This window comes from Notolabrus celidotus, chromosome 1 (genome assembly GCF_009762535.1).
Source record: "Notolabrus celidotus isolate fNotCel1 chromosome 1, fNotCel1.pri, whole genome shotgun sequence".
Lineage (NCBI taxonomy): Eukaryota > Metazoa > Chordata > Actinopteri > Labriformes > Labridae > Notolabrus > Notolabrus celidotus.
In genome coordinates this window covers 29,377,845-29,395,505 of record NC_048272.1, presented here as the reverse complement: position 1 = coordinate 29,395,505, position 17,661 = coordinate 29,377,845, and the positions used below count along the sequence as shown (strand labels likewise).

General features: G+C 40.2%; 1 protein-coding gene across 1 annotated transcript in view; it reads left to right on the top strand.

Moving 5' to 3' along the window:
- The first annotated feature begins 794 nt into the window (after positions 1 to 794).
- Positions 795 to 17,661, top strand: part of LOC117817130 (poly(rC)-binding protein 4-like) — a 27,372-nt gene continuing 10,505 nt past the window's right edge. Inside the window, exons 1-8 of the mRNA XM_034689621.1 lie at positions 795 to 929; positions 4,108 to 4,131; positions 4,340 to 4,372; positions 9,469 to 9,585; positions 9,849 to 9,980; positions 13,849 to 13,977; positions 15,116 to 15,190; positions 15,682 to 15,750. Coding sequence (XP_034545512.1) covers positions 795 to 929; positions 4,108 to 4,131; positions 4,340 to 4,372; positions 9,469 to 9,585; positions 9,849 to 9,980; positions 13,849 to 13,977; positions 15,116 to 15,190; positions 15,682 to 15,750 — 714 coding nt within the window. The remainder of the gene's footprint in view (positions 930 to 4,107; positions 4,132 to 4,339; positions 4,373 to 9,468; positions 9,586 to 9,848; positions 9,981 to 13,848; positions 13,978 to 15,115; positions 15,191 to 15,681; positions 15,751 to 17,661) is intronic.

Below are 17,661 nucleotides of genomic sequence, written 5' to 3'. Positions count from 1 at the left end.
TGTGAACAGCCAGCTTCTTCAGCAGTAACCTTTTGACGGCTTCCACTTCTTTTGGGGGGTCCAGGACTGTCTTCTGAACGACTGTCGAGTCAGCAGTCTTCTCCATGACTGTGTCGCCTACTGAACCAGACTAAGAGACCCTTAAAAGGCTCAGGAAGCATTTGCAGATTTTTCCCCTTTATCAGTTGATCAGAGTGTGACATAATTACTTTACAATATTCAGCTTTTTTACAATACTCTAATTTAATGAGATACTGAATTTGGGGTTTTCATGAACTGAATAATCGTCACAATTGAAGAAATATATTTCACTCTGTGTACTGAATCTCAATAATATACAAGGGTCAGTTTTTGAACTGAACTACTGTAATGTTTCACATAACCTCTTGCATCAAAGTCAGGTTCAGGACTGCTGAACCCATGTCTGTCTTCATCTCCTTCTCTTCTTTATTTTGAGCTTCTGTTACTCAGAAGCTGAATCAGCCTCACACAGTGTGTTGTAGTATGTGTTTCTGAGTGTGTGGCTCTGAGTGTGTATCACTGTGTGTGTTTCTTGTTACACTGTATGCTGCGCTATGATTGGACAGTTTGAATCTTGCACTCAGGCTGCATCAGACTCTGACCTACTTTAGATCCTAGTGTTTTTTATCAGACACTCTGAAAACACACACACACACACACACGCTCACACACATACAATTCACAGCTCCTCTCTCTGGTTCTTCTTACAGGTCCTCAGGAGGTTTTCAGAGGTGTTCTGGAAAGCTCCATATGCCTGAGGACTGTCAACCTTGATGCGTCTCCCAACAGCAGACTCCACCCACACCTCCACCCATCTCACCTCCACCTGCACCATGAGCTGTGAGCAGAAGTTTGTAGATCGAACCATGGGTGTCACACTCACACTGCGCCTCCTCATGCACGGAAAGGTGAGAACCCGGGGCAGGGCACGCACATGGGGCGGGGTCTGATGAGGGGTGGGCTTTGGATGTAAAAACATGTTCTGTGTATTTGTGATGGTGGATGCAGGTCCAAATAAAACTATTTATTTTCTGCCTGTCTGTACAATGAATAAATAAAAAAAACATGGAGGTGACAGTGATCATGTGAGGAAACAAAACCAACCATCCTGGTAAATGGTTAAAGACCTCTGGTCTTTTGGATAGTCCCTCTTGGTTGGGAAGGTTCCTTACTCAGTGAAACGACCCGAGTCGGACATGATGAGAACTGTTTGAATTCCTCAAATGATAAGGAAAGGAGCTTCAGAGTTTCCTTTGTCATCTCCTTTAGTGGAGGTTACACTGAACCTTTAAGGAAAGAAACCAGTGATCAGCCTGACAGCCACGTTCAGTGGATTAATCTAATAAAATCAAACTTTGATTTATGTCAATGCATACCACTTAATCTTGGCCATGGTTTGTTTAATTCCAACCCCTGATAAATCATAATCAATAATTCAAAAGTATTTGTGTCCTTCCTTTCATATTCTACAAATTGGGTGCAGTTAAGGTGAACCACCACAGAGATTCCATTTGGATGATTTTAATGATTCTTACAGATAAAACGAATCGTATTCCCGCTTCATAGTGCTTCATGTATTGTTTACAGCTGATATGAGACAGAGTCAGAATGGACTCTATAATATTCATATTAGAAGATCAAGGCTGAAATAAAAAAGATGTAATGTATTTTTCAAGCTTGTGTTAAAAGGCTGTCAGCATTAACGCATTAATCACAAGTGGGTAAAGGTCCAAAGCTGACGCCTTTGTATTTTTTGTTGGGGTAGTCATTTTCTAAAAGTATTAACCCTTTCTGTTCGATCCACACTGGATACAGTCAATGCAGTAGGGGGGAGTAAAGCACCTTAACCCTCCTGTTATGTTCAGGGTCAGACTGACCCTGAACATAACAGGAGGGTTAAAGTGTTCAAAAATCAAAAAAAGTGTGAGAATGCAGGTGTTGGCATGACTTTTGACGGGAACCTTCTCTGTTCCCATGGGCAAACTCCACCCACATTGAGGGGACTCTCAGCAGGGTAGTGATGTGTCATGATCAAAAGCTGCGGCTCTGAGAGCTGATGCTCTATAGTGAATCAGAACGAGAGAGAGCCGGCTCCCAATTTTTTCCTTTCGCTGCTTAGCTCTCACAGTGCTCAGCCCCAGCTCTGCTCACGACAGAACTTTGTTTTGATTGGTCAGCATGGCGGCCATATGGCCAATCACATGTGAGGATATAGGATACAGGTGATGGAGGGGAGGCTGTGGCTGTTTTCGAAACCGCCTACTATACTAGCAGTACGTACTGATTTGGCCAAAATTCAGTATGTAGTATGTAATGTGTGAACAAGAGCAAATTCTGCAGTAAGCCAAAACTCCCCGGAAGTCTACTGATTCAGGAAAATATCTCAGTATGCATCAGACCAGTCTGCCTCGCGTACTGTTTCCCATAATGCACAGCACTCGTTACGCTTCTTCTTTTTCCTTCTTTTTTGACGTTGGGGGAAATCCGTTTCAGGGTTATGTGAAAGTTATTGAATTACATACAAACCACTTCTTAACTTTTTAAATCATAAGTGAATGCTAAATAAGCATTTTCTTTATCCCCTTCGCTGTTGTTTACTTCAGCATACCGAAAACAGGAAAATCCAGTGACATCTGGCCCAGCATGCTGCATGACAGATCAAACAGAACAGTCATACTACATACTAAATTCAAAGACAGTGGACCCGATCTACTAAAGGTTTGCGTGTTTAAAAACATGTCCAAACTTGATAGCGCGCGCAAAGCAGATGAAACTAACCGGGAGCACCGAGGATTGGGTCTTTCAAATGAGCAAAATAGCACTCGCTATCCATTTAGCGTGTTTGCCTTCATGAATATGCAGAATACATGTAGATTATCAGAATGCACAAAATACTGGGAGGAGGAGATGCAAATGTGATTTATCAAACCTGAAGCAGATAGCGAGCGGTGTTTTTGCGTCTTTGCGGCACAGTGTTAGAGGTTCCTTCCATTTTAGCCTTCCAAACCAGCTAAATACAGCATCATAATCTGGGCTGCATGGGACAGAAGAGGTGTCTCCTGTTAATTTATCAACATCACTTCATAAAAAAAACAAAAAAAAACAAAAAATATCAAAATGAAATACACAAAAATCAATGTCATGTAAAACTATTGTATTTATATTTAGGTCTTTCAAATGTACATTAAAAAAAGCTTTAAAATGAATTTTCATAAAAAACTAGTGAGTTATCCTCATTGAAGCATGATCTGTGAGGATTAAAGAACACTATTGCACTAAATATTGATTTAAATGGTTAGTAATGGAGTTAATAATGAGATTAAAAAAATGTTTATTGGGATTTTTTTGAGTTCTGACACTTCTGGATAATTAAACATGCCCCGGGTCAAGTTGACCCACGAACATTATTGCTGTACCTATAAGAAACGAACATAACAGGAGGGTTAATGCACCCGTCCTAAACAAAAGAAGAAGAAGTCATTTCATCACACTGTAGTTAAGCTGCTGTAGCATCTTCCTGCTATCGCTGAGATTTAAAATAAGAGCTTAACAACAGCACTAATAAAACTGACAGCAGGTCAATCAACACTGTGGCAGACTGAGGTCTAAGGGATGTCCTCAGGTTAGCATGTTGTGAACGGTCATGGTCTCAGCCTCACAGGAAACATTAGTTTCACACCTACAGGACCTGTATGAAACAGAGAAAGTAACCAAACTGGAACACCTGAGAAGTACAAATGTCTAATTAACGAGGACGTCTAAATAAATAATAATAATAAATACATTAACTAACGTCTTTGAGGCCAGAATCAACTTCCTGTATGATGTTTAAAGTAAATCTGACGCTCATGTCATGAATAAGAAAAAAAGAGTTTCTAGGTTAAAAAGAGTTTCTGATTGGCTGCATATGAAACATGTTTCTGAGCCCATCTGTCTGCCTGTCTGCCTGTCTGTCTGTCTGTCTGTCTGCCTGTCTGCCTGTCTGTCTGTCTGTCTGTCTGTTTGTCTGTCTGTCTGTCTGTCTGTCTGTCTGTGTCGACAGTGATAACAACGTACACTACGTACTGTTTTCTTTTTTTCTCACAGGAAGTAGGAAGCATCATCGGAAAGGTGAGTTGTAGTTTTTTACATTTTATTCTGTAGTCCCATAAATAAAAATGAAAAAGTTGGTTTCAAAACTTAAACACCTTCATGTCATCATCAGCTCAGAGGATTTAACTGAACACTATATAATCTGAGACTGATTTCAGGTCAGACAGCTGAAAGATATGACCTCTGACATCTAACGAGTGAGATTCATATTTTCTTTCTTCATCAGAAAGGAGAAACTGTGAAGAGAATACGAGAAGAGGTAAGATCCTTAACTCCCCCTTCCTCCCCCATGTCTGTGTCTCCTCTTCATCCTCTTTCTCTATTCACATCCTTCCTGCTAATGTCAGCGTCATCAGAAACCTAACAGCACAGATCAATGCTGAGAAACAGGAACGTCTGTACACACGACAGGAAAAAACTGCCAAACCCAGCATGATCAATACCTTCTCTCTCTCTCTCTCATCTCTCTCTCTCTCTCTATCTCTACTCCTCTCTCTCTCTCTCTCTCTCTCCATATATATATATATATGTATATATATATATATATATATATATATATATATATATATATATATATTTATATATATATATATGTATTATATATAGTATGAATCCAAAAGACTTGTTTGGTTTATATAAAATAAATTCTGTTTTGCAGATTGAAATATATTCTGTAGGATTTCATAACACAGGTTTAGGTTACTGATGTTTTTAGATAGAACTCAAACAAGGTACGTTTTGTTTTCTGTCCGTCTTGCTGACGTTCACATCTTTCAGCTGTCGGAAAATCTGTGATATGGAAAAACACATATTCCCCCTAGAATAACTGTCCTCTACCAGAGAGGGGAGGAGAGAGAGAGAGAGAGACAGAGAGGGAGAGAGAGCGACACTCATTTGTTGGTACTAAGATTAAAAGTGAATAAGATAATTATTCCTATTTTTATTATTGTGGCCTTTTACTATCAGTCACATGTTGTGTCGGAGCTGTAGTTTAGCCTCCCACCACTAGCTGGGGCTGTAGCTCTGGTTAATGTCTGCTGCCATAATGCTCTAAAGCTGTACTACCTGGATGTAAACAAGCACAGGTGACAGATATAATCTGGTAGCGCGGATGGTTTGTCAGTATGCTGATCTAGTACATGGAGATAAAGTTGTATGTAGACTGTGTCTGGTTAAACTGAAATAACCACTCCACAAGAGCAATGAGGAACCAGCATAGGCATGTGGACGTTAACCTGCAAGGAGGACTAAGGGCTGGTGATGCTAACTCTACTAGTGGTAGACACACTGTAAACGACAGTGACATAATTTACCTGCAGACTCTGTGATCTTGAGTTTACCAGTGTTAGATAAAGTGAGCTCAGTTTGAGTGTTTCTGAGCGGTTTCTCGTCTTTACACTAGTCAGCTAGTCTAATTTTGATTGTTTGCCGACACGTCAAGAACAGAAAATCGCAGCTCCAAACCGTCTGGTTTATCTCTCACCTTTCGTTCACTTGACTGAACAGTGTGAACATACTAACAACTGTAAATATATATTAAATTAAATCTCTGCAGCAGCATGGGAGAAATAAATTCAGATGGAATACTTATGGAATAAAAGTGAAAAATGGGCCACAGAAATCCTCCAAAATCTGTGTCGTATTTTAATGAGCCTCAATTTACTCAGTTCATCTTCTGATGCCTGAAAATATTAAATTAAAACCACCACACACAATCTGCAGGGAAGGGTCGGTTCAGAAACGAGTCCCCAGAAAAACAGAGAGAGGAAAAGTGGACAGGGAGAACCAGAAAACTGATAGAAAACAGAGTGGGGAAAAGGGAGAGAGAAAGTGGCTGTTGCGACTCCTACAGTGTTTTAGGCTTATGGACGAATAACACATAACAAGCATGCTAACACTGCAGCATATAAACAGTCTCAAGTAACTTTAGCATCTCTCTAACTTCATCCTGCACAGATGTCTGTTAAAGTTTGAGCCTGTCTCTCTCCTTTCCTCAATGGTTCTTTTAAACACATACAACATGTTCAGCAACCTGTCTTTTAGATCCAATCCCAAAATCCTTTTTTAAACAATTTATAGCCATTTTAATCCTGAGTTACTAAACATTGTGAATTATTTTCTTCAGATGGGGTTCTTCCCCACTGCTTTTAAGATCGCCATGATTAAATCTCTTCTGAAGAGAAATAATCTGGATTCATCCACACTGGATAATTACAGGCCAGTCTCTAAACTGCAATTTTAAAGAAGGATTTTAGAAAAGCTTGTTTTTAATCAGCTAAATGATTTTATGAACTCTTTTAACATCGGTGAAAACTACCAATCAGGTTTTCACACAAATCACAGCACTGAGACTGCACTGGTCAAAGTTTTAAGTGATCTGAGGTCCAACATGGATCAAAGGATGCCCTTAGTTCTTGTGCTGCTTGACCTGAGTCCAGCCTTTGATACAATCGACCACACAATTCTTTTAAACAGACTTCACAATTTTATTGGCATCTCTGGCACTGTTTTTAACTGGGTTGAATCCTATCTCACTAACAGAGAATTTTATGTCAGCATGGGTGAACACAGATCAAAAAGTTAGAAAATTAATTGTGGGGTTCCCCAGGGTTCAATTTTAGGCCCAACTCTTTTTAATTGTTATATGTTACCCCTCAGAAGTGTCATCAGGAGGCACGGCATCAACTTTCATAGCTATGCAGATGATACACAGCTCTATATTGCCGTGTCTCCTGATGACCCAGGAACAATTGACACACTTTTTAACTGTATTTTAGATATTAAGTCATGGATGGCAGATAACTTTTTACAGCTCAACCAGGACAAAACTCAGGTTTTAGTCATTGGTACTGGACCTCAGAGACATAAACTGAACACCAAACTCCAAGCACGGGCTCTAAAACCATGTGAGCAGGTAAAGAACCTGGGTGTGATCTTTGACTCACACCTCAGTTTTGAGCCACACATTAGAGAAATAACAAAAAGGCATTTTATCACCTAAAAAACATTTCCAAAGTGCGTCAGTTTCTCTCTCAAGCCAATGCAGGGACACTAGTTCATGCTTTTATAACCTGTAGAATTGATTCTTGTAATGCTCTTCTTTCTGTTCTCCCCAAAAGAACATTTCTCAGCTTCAGCTGCTCCAGAACTCAGCAGCTAGAATGCTGACAAAGACCAGAAAGAGAGCCCACATCACACCAATTTTTAAGTCTCTGCATTGGCTTCCAGTATCTTTTAGAATAGATTTTAAGATTATTTTATTGGTTTTAAATCTCTTAATGGTCTTGGCCCTTCTTATTTATCAGATTTGCTTTTATCATATGAGCCAGTGAGAGCCCTCAGGTCTTCAGGTAGCGGACTTTTAATTGTACCAAACGTAAAAACTAAGACCCACGGTGAGGCAGCTTTTTATTATCACGGCCCACGCCTGTGAAACACCCTGCCTGAGGATCTGAGAGCTGCCCAGAGCATAAATATTTTAAAAGGCAAACTCAAGACCTACCTTTTTAGTCTTGCTTTTAACTAAGTTTTATTTTTATTTATTTATTTATTTATTTATTTATTTATTTATTTATTTATTTATTTATTTATTTATGTATTATCTATTTCAAATTTAGTCACTTTTATTCTACTTTATTTATTTATTTATTTACCTATTTATTTATTTTAAGTCTCACATCTTATTTTCTTTTAATGGTTTAATATTTTAGTCTTTTATTATCTTAGAAATGTATTTTACTTTGGTGATTTTAATTTCCTGTTTTGATTTTTAACATCTTATTTTACCTCCAGTGTTTCCTCATTAAGATAACATGAGAGCGTTTCCTCAGTTCGTTCAGCAAATTATTTAGATTTTTTTTTTAAATTTTTTTTATTGTTTTTATTACTATTGTAGCATATTGTGTTGTTAACCTTAGGATTGTGGGGTGAGTTTGGGGTCGGGCTGGGGCAGGGATCTTTTTCTTAATTTATTCTATTTTAAGTTGTTTTTCTTGTACAGCACTTTGTGTTACAATCTCACTGTATGAAAAGCGCTTTATAAATAAAGTCTGATTGATTGATTGATGTTGCACTGCTCTTGCTAAAACTATTGTAACGTCTATACGTAAAATGTAAATTTAAAAGCCAAACGCACGGCTTGTAGCGTCTTTTTATCCTGACAGTGACTGTATCAGATTATGACGACGTGAACAAACGAGCACACATACCAACCCTTGCTCTGAACCGGATAAATTATATTAAAAAATTATAAACAATGTATCATAAACATTAAAACTGTCTTTATCAATATATAAGCCAGTCCAACGCAGTCAAAGCTCAAGTCTGAGTACAAGTCTGAGTCATCAGTGCTCGAGTAAGTCGAGTCAGGCATCCTGATTTTCAGGACTCGAGTTGGACTCGAGTCTGAGTCCTTGACATCACAGTCTATAGCTTCAGTCAATGCAGGCAGCAGCAAGAAAGGGAAAAATTCAGACCCAGCAGAGTGGGGGCAGAGTTCTACTTCGTGGGCTCGTTTCAGATGTTTCAACGCTCTGATGAGTGAAGCATAGTCATGAGCTGCTGCAGTGAGGAGTAAGGTGCGCCAGGCACAGTTGTTGGCACATATCTGTCGCTGCCTCTTTGGGTTGCCAGGTCTCAGGAAATAAACCCACATTAAGGTTGAGGAACACTCACCTGATCAAAGTGAAACAGGGAGAGTCAAGAGTCCCCCTCCTCTTCCTCATCCTCCCACTCATCTTCCTTTGAAACCATCTCACTATTTTTCTGTAAACATCTTATATCTCTCTCTCCCTCTCCCCCTCCTCTTTTCTTCATCTTCCTCCTCCTCCTCCTCCTCCTCCTCTTTGAAGCCATCTCACTTTTTTTCTGTATCCTCACTTTCCTCTCCTCTCTCCCCCATTACATCTTTTTTGAAAACCTTATTGTACTTTAATCTGTTCACCTCCCTCCCTTCCTCCCTCTCTCCTCCCCCCAGCTTTTAACTGCTAATCCCTCTTTCCTCCCTCTCACCCCCTTTCTCCTCTCTCCCCTACCCCCTCCTTCTTTCCCTGTTCCCTCCAGTCTTCTCCCCCCTCTCTGCCTCTCTTAGCAAGGAATAGCATTAGAAAAAGGTTCTCCTCCTCTCTGTCCACTTACCCCCCCTCCCCCACTAATGTGTTCTCTCTCCTCTGTTCCTCCCCCTGTCCTCCATTAACCCTCACCCCCATCTCCCTCTGTCATAACTCAACTCCCCTCTGCTTCCCTATGACCTCCCTCACATTATTGCCTCTTCCCATTTTACCTTCCCTACACCCCCCCTTCACAATACCTCCCTCTCACGCACACTTGCCCCCCCTCCGCCATTCCTCCCGAAAGAGCGGCGCAAGGATCAACATCTCTGAGGGTTCGTGTCCTGAGAGAATCATCACCATCAGCGGACCCACCGAGTGTGTGTTCAGAGCGTTTACCATGATTACAGTGAAGCTGGAGGAGGTACATATACACACACACACACACACACACACATACACACGCACACGCACACACACACACACACACACACACACACACACACACACACACACACACACACACACACACACAGTTAAAGCCTCTCTCCAATAATCAGATCATAGTGTCACTAATGATTTAAAAAATAATAACCATGTTCCTCTGTTTGTGTGTGTGTGTGTGTGTGTGTGTGTGTGTGTGTGTGTGTGTGTGTGTGTGTGTGTGTGTTCATATGTGTGTTACAGGACTTGTTAGCTCTGCTTGCTAACAGCTCTCTCTCCAGTAAAGCTCCAGTTAGCCTCAGACTGGTGATCCCGGCCAGCCAGTGTGGATCTCTGATCGGAAAAGGAGGCTCGAAGATTAAAGAGATCAGAGAGGTGACCCCAGGTCTTACCTATAATATACAATGTAAAATAAAATAAAATAAAATAATATAATATAATATAATATAATGTAATATAATATAGTATAATATAGTATAAATAAAACTATATAATATAATTTGACATGGTATAAAATCATGTTATATAATATAATATAACATTATATAATATAAAATAATACAAGATAAGATAATATCACATAATATAATATAATATAATATAACATGATATAATATAATTTAATTAACATATTATGATATAATCTCAGTATAATATAATAAGATGATATCAAATAATATAGTATAATATAAAATAATATGATATAATATGACAACATAGTATAATTTAATTAAATATATCATAAAATATATTACCTTCTTATCGTATATAATACAATAAAAACAATATAATATAATATAAAATGATATAAAATAATCTGTATAACATAATACAATACAAGATCATGTAAAATAAAATAATATTTTGTTTATATTTATTATAAACAATTATAATAGTAAGGGCTGTCAAAGTTAATGCATCAGGAACACCTTAACTTCAATTTCCTCAAATTTCACTGGGTTTTTTTTGTATGATTAATACACACAGTTTATGATTTCTAATAAACAGTCCTTTTCTTTCATGTGACCCTCGGCCCGCTATCACAGTCAGCCTAGAGATGATATAACTGCAGTGCCAAATAGTTCCACAAGGTGGAGTCTCAATTTTGTGTTGTTTATGTGAGACTCGATCTACTAAAGGTTTGCGTGTATAAAAACACGTGCAAACTTGATAGCGCGCGCAAAGCTGACGTACTAACCGGGAGCACCGAGGATTGCGTCTTTCAAATGAGCAAAATAGCACTCGCTATCCATTTAGCGTGTTTTCCTTCATGAATATGCAGAATACATGTAGATCATCAGAACGCGCAAAATACTGGGAGGAGGAGATGCAAATGTAATCATTTTGCACACGCAATGTGATCTATCAAACCTGAAGGAGATAGCGAGCGCTGTTTTTGCATCTATATTTAGCACGTTTGAAAGGCAGGGTTAAACTGGCACAGCGTTACGCACACATGGCTGCGTTCACTGCAAAGCTCATCATAACTTTACAACATGCCCGCAACAGCGGGGCTTATACTACATTTTTTAGTCAATCAAACCAAGAGAACAAACAAATAATAATAAAATAACACAAATTCAAAGCAGTTCAGCACCACGGATAGCAACCGCATCATTCTGGCACCCACTTTAACTTTTTCAACTAATGAGAGCACAGTAGGTCACTGTATCAACAGCTATAAAGTTTAGTAAAATTGGCACAGCGGCCCACATGTTCACATACAAACAAAAAATCAGTATGAAGTACTCTGCCTACTCACCACTGTTTGGATGAGCCTTAAGCTCCGCAGACTTGTCCACAATGCACTGTATGTCCATTTTCTTTGATCTGTCATTCTCAATGTACAACATGACATGTCCTCAAACATGTTCACAGTTCCATGTAAGCTGGTGAATCTTTGGGACAGTTGCTGGATGATGATATCAGGCATTAAAAACGTTCACCCGAAAGTTGCTCTCTGCGTCAGTGAGGCGGCTGTCTTCATCCAAGTGATGCCAAACATATCTGGCCCTGGTTGTTTCAAACTGCGATCGACTTCCCAGTTAAGTAGCTAGAGCAAGAGTGGCAGACTTAGCCTCATCAAATCGCTCTCTAAACTCCATCAAAACACTGATTGCGTTTTGGAGTAGAGTAGATGCGTTTATTTCATCGGCAGATCTTCTGTTTTTTCTCACAGCATTCACCTTTTCATAGATGGCCTCCCAAATCGCGTTTCTAACGCTGAGATGTCTCTGCTGGAGTTCACCGACGTGTTTATTTCCCTCCTCCACAAAGATCTCCAACTCCATGTCTTCAAACTTCATTTATCGCTTAAGGCCACTCTGTTCTCTCAAACTCTACATGGTGACAGCCGATAGCACACGCAAAATCCAAAATAGGGCGGTCCACACCACTTTTGCACTCGTTATCAATTACGCATGCAGTCTTAGTAGATCGCCCCCAACATGCCCAGAAATAGCACGTGCAAAATTATTATTTGCACTCGCAAATTAGCACTTGTGATTTGGGATCTTAGTCGATCAGGCTTTATGTTCTTAATTGCCTTTGCTCTGACTATTGACTGTGGCTCTGACCAAGAGAGGACTGTAATCAATGACGAGTTGGTACATATTATGTTTTACTGCTCGTGTGTAACTAGTGAATATAGCACCATGGAGACCTGGCATTGTATGGTTAGTGTTAAGTTCTGTAGAATAGACTGAAGTGTGGATTAGTGATAGTAATGGTAATGTTACACTCAGAGGGGTAGACTACGAAGTGAGCATATCCTAGATATATTCTCCTGATCCGGCCTCACTGAACCTAACAAAGGAGATCGCGCTAATCTGTCACATGAAGCTGGTTATCAACATGTTGAGTCAATCCAGAATAACCCCGAGCATGTTCTCATGAACGGGGCGGAGAAGACAACGTGACCAATCACAGACACGGACAGTCTGCCGTCAGCACATCCACGTGTTTTTCAAACACTGCACTGGTATTAGAAAAATCTGAAGAAGTTAAACACATAATCCAGATTAACTTCAACACAGCTGAGTTTGAAACATGAAGGATGAACTGAGAGATCAGACAAAAACTGTTTGAATGTGCAAATGACGTCTTATTTCTCTTCACTTAGTGCAGATATATCTGACTATAATAACTCTGTTTATTCCCTGACAGTGACCTCTCTCTCTGATTTAATCTTGTGTCGCGTTTGTAAGTTTTAGACGTAATATTTCAGCTGCAGCCCTGACGGTATCAAACTGAGCGCTGTGGAGAAATAAAAATGAGAACATGATTCAAAGTAATAAGCACCCACAGTTTTATATTTAATGCAGTAGCCTAAAATTATTTCATCTGAATAATCTGACTTCAGACTCTGTTTATATATGATGTCAGGAAAGATAATCAATAACTGTCATCAGTACTTTATATATAAAATCATACAGGTAGACAAAGTGTCCTGCCCTTCCCTTCTCCACTGCGGGCTTGACCGCAGTTCTCCCCCCTCCCCTCGGGATCAGCCCACAGAGCTCTTTGAACAAGTCAGCTGATTGGTCAGTGGGCGGCATTTTCTCCAAACTGATATCTGATCCTGAACATAACCTGCCCCGGAGCAGGTTAGGAGTTCAGCATCAGTAACCATGGTGATATACCTTGGTAAGGAGTGAACCGCCTTCTGAAAAGTTAACCCTGAAGTTACCTCGATAACCACAAATCCGGCTTCATAGTATACTCCTCAGGTCAGTTGTTGCTTGTTGGGCTTGAGTTTATCATGCTATGTTTTTAGTTCATTTTTGGAGCATGCAGTACCTTTAATGTTGTTCTGGAGGATCCTCTGGAAAGGGTTTGTCATTGTTTGGGATTATTGCAATAACAATCATCATATGTTTTCCTAATGCAAGCATATTTGTCCACTCCCATGTTGATAAGAGTTTGTAAACCTTAGAACAAATACATTTAAGTAACATTTATAACAGATAACAAGATGTGAAATAATTTGTGATCATTCACGAGAAAATGGAAATCATGCAATTAATCAGGATTCAAATAACGAATCGTTTGACAGTCCTAATAATAATACACTCTCAGAGCAGGTTGACTCTTTGAACAAAGTTAAATATAAAAACATCATTTGTTGTGGATGTGTGTGTTTGTGTGTTTGTGTGTTTGTGTGTGTGTGTGTGTGTGTGTGTGTGTGTGTGTGTGTGTGTGTGTGTGTGTGTGTGTGTGTGTGTGTGTGTGTGTGTGTGTGCAGTCTACAGGGGCTCAGGTGCAGGTAGCAGGTGATCTCCTCCCGAACTCCACAGAAAGAGAGGTGACGATCTCAGGTGCTCAGGACGCCATCATCCAGTGTGTTAAGCTCATCTGCACCGTCATGCTGGAGGTGTGTTTGTGTGTTTGTATGTGTGTGTGTGTGTGTGTGTTTGTGTGTTGACCATATTTGTATCTGGCCTGTTTTCAGATGATCAGCAGGTCCTGTGGGTGACAGTGAGATAACATGATGTTAATTTCCTGTTTATCATAATAACCTGAGTGTGACAGGTTATCAAACCCTTGCAAATAACAAGTATATGACTGAGTGAGTGAAAAACTGTGTTTAGTTGAGAGAGGAGCTGAAACATTTGAATTGAGAGCAGTATAAAATCTGGAACTTTTGAGAGAAGAAGTCTCGTCTGACTGTCCGGGGTTGTCACAGTCACATACAATCACACACAAACTATACAAGACCTCTCCGGAGGATGTGTGGGGATTCAGGGATGTTACAGTCTTTAGATGATCATGGCATCCTTCTGGTCACGTTACCCTGAAGTGATTTTGTAAAATAATAAATATTTAAAGTAGTGCTGCAGGAAGTAGGAAAAAAATATTTTTCCTTTCTGCAGTACATTCAGCAAATTTGAAAAACTATCAACATGAATTTACACCAGCATGCATGAATGATTTACTGTACCTATAAACAATTGAAAATTTCCAAAATACAATGATACTTTTTTTAAATTTGGAAGTCTTATTTCTGCTTAGAAATCAAATCCCCTCTAGATCAGTTTGTATTTTTATGTAAGTTAAATAACTTTAACAAAAACAGTTTCACTTTTTACAGATGGTTAAATAATTCCCCTTTGAGAACGATTATTACTTTCTTTATTTTTCTCTAAAACTCTCCTCCATCCGTTCATCTTCCCTCTTCACCTCCTTCTTACACGCCTCCGTTTCTGCTTAATTTCTCCGTCATACGCTTTCCTTCCCTCCTTGATCCCTCCTTCTTCCCTTTTCCATCCCTCCTTCCTTATCTCCATCATCCCTTATCTGTCCTTTCTTTCCCCTCTTCATCTCTGCCCTATCCCTCCTTTTTCAAATCTGTCTTTCCCTCATTTTCCTCTCCTAATTCATCCTTTACCCCTATATCGTTGCTTATTGCTTTATCCCTTCTTCATCACTCTTTCTTTCCTCCTTTACCTCCACATCCCTCCTCCTACCCTTCCTTTCTCTTCATCCCCTCCTTTATCCCTCTTGTTTTTCAGTCTCCTCCAAAGGGAGCTACGATTCCTTATCGACCGAGTCAAACTGCAGGATCAGTTCTGCTGGCAGGAAACCAGGTAAGAGAAGGAGGAGGAGGAAAAAATGAAAGAGGAGAAGGAATACAAGGGGAGGGGTGTGGGGGGTTGTCTTCCTCAGAATGAAAGATAAAACTGAGGGGGTTTGATGATCTGCAGGATCAGCTGACTGACGGTTTAAAGGAGGAGGATAGCGACGGAGAGATTCATGGGTTGGGTTTAAAGATTCAAAGGGTTGAGTGAAGAAGAGTTGATGGAAAGAGAGGGGGTGGAGGAAGGGATATTAGTGATTGGAGTGGAGAGATGTAGAGGTGATTAACTGATAAAGGGGGTCTGGAGGTGAAGGAGTACGCTCATAACGCTCTAAAGCTCTACAACCTGGATGTAAACAAACAAGTATTACTATTTTATTATTATTGTCATGGTTTATGTGTTTTCTTAGGAGTCATCAGAATTTAAATTCAAGTTAAGGCAATCAGAGGTGCAGGAAAAACTAAATCAAATGACGTCCTCTATTTGTGTCTCTGCTTAAGGTTTTTGAAGCATCAGATTTTGGGTCCCATCTGTTCTCGCTGTCACAGGGAGGAGTCGACCTGCAGCAGGTGAGTGAGGGGTCAAAGGTCACTTCATCTCTTTGTTTTTAAAGCAGTTCTGCCTCTGATTATTGACCATAAGAGCCAGATAAAAACACTTTTAGATTAAATGTTCAAAATGCTCCACTCACTGCATAGCTCTGTCAAGGTCGAATACCTCACTTATTGTGTTACAGAGGTCAATGGTCACAGAGGTTAGGGGTCAGAGGTAAACATGGAAAAATAATAGTAGAGAAAGATAAAGAGAGCTGGCTACCATGCCTAACCATACTGACTGCTCCACAGTCACTGAAGCTGCAGACACTGCTTCTCACCAGCCCCCTCTCTGGACAAATTCTGCCCTCTGGTGTCAAAGCTGGCTCATAAAAAACCTCCTAGTACCTGGCTCACTGAAGTCATCAGCGAGCAAAGGGCAGGGCTTATGGCAGCCATAGAAAGTGATGTAAATCCAGAGAGCCTACAGACTTGAACAGTTGTCAGTAGAAACGTGAATCACTCACCTCCAGTCTAAAAACTGCTAATGGCGGGTACACACTACAGGATAATCTGCTGATTTTTGTTCTGATCTCCCCCTTACGATCAAAGCCCGCAAAGGCCCGTTTGTCAGATGATTGCAAACAACATTGTGTGTGATTTTCCTTTGGCATGGGGTGTGTTAAGAGCCGGTCAGAGCCGCTCAGAAGGGCTCAGAAGGAGAGATCGTAAATAATGAACATGTTTAATATTTGAAATCCTGTAGTGTTTGGGATGCACCGAGACGAGCCGAGCACGCACAGTGTGTAATGTCACGTGTACCGGAGTAAAAGCCAATAAAGATGCGAGCTGACTCAGATGACTGACGTGAGAGAAAGTAAAAACAAACAAAAACATGGCGCTGGCAAAAACTCACCGTGGTAATGAATACAACTCGCACTGTAATGCATACAGCCCACATTTCCGCCGTCTCCATGACTTTTTGCATTATCATTTTTTCTTTTTGTGTGTTTTTTCGGAAAGTAAGAGGCCGAAAACAATCATCATTGCCTCTTCCTGTTGGTCCGCCATGTTCATGAACAACAACGAATCAGTCTGGCTTTAGCCGGGGGCTTCTCTACTCAAACTGCACCTCTGTTGGTAACAGAATCACTGTGAGTGGTTGGAGCTGCTGGATCTGTCTGCTGCCTTTGACACAGTGAACCACCAAGTCCTCCTCTCTACACTCCCTGAGCTTGGTATCTCTTGATCTGACCTCCATTGGTTCTTGTCGTGTCTCACAGGGTCACAGATCTTTTAGAGTATCGTGGAGGAGAGGAGTCTGAACCTCACAGTTGATCAACAGGATTGTATAATACATTTTATTCATAGGCACCTCTCAAAACACTCAAGGTGACTTCACAAGGCAGAGTTTGAAAAGTAGGGTTAAATTAACAAGACGATAAAGTGTATATAAAATTAACAAGAAACACTGCAGTGCAAAAGATTTGTTTGATCAAAGTGAATTTCAAAAAGTTGGGATCTAAAAATAGATACACTATATTACCAAAAGTATTTGCTCACCTGCCTTGACTCACATATGAACTTAAGTGCCATCCCATTCCTAACCCATAGGGTTCAATATGATGTCTGTCCACCTTTTGCAGCTATTACAGCTTCAACTCTTCTGGGAAGGCTGTCCACAAGGTTGAGGAGTGTGTTTATAGGAATTTTTGACCATTCTTCCAAAAGCGCATTGGTGAGGTCACACACTGATGTTGGTCGAGAAGGCCTGGCTCTCAGTCTCCGCTCTAATTCATCCCAAAGGTGTTCTATCGGGTTCAGGTCAGGACTCTGTGCAGGCCAGTCAAGTTCATCCACACCAGACTCTGTCATCCATGTCTTTATGGACCTTGCTGTGTGCACTGGTGCACAGTCATGTTGGAAGAGGAAGGGGCCCGCTCCAAA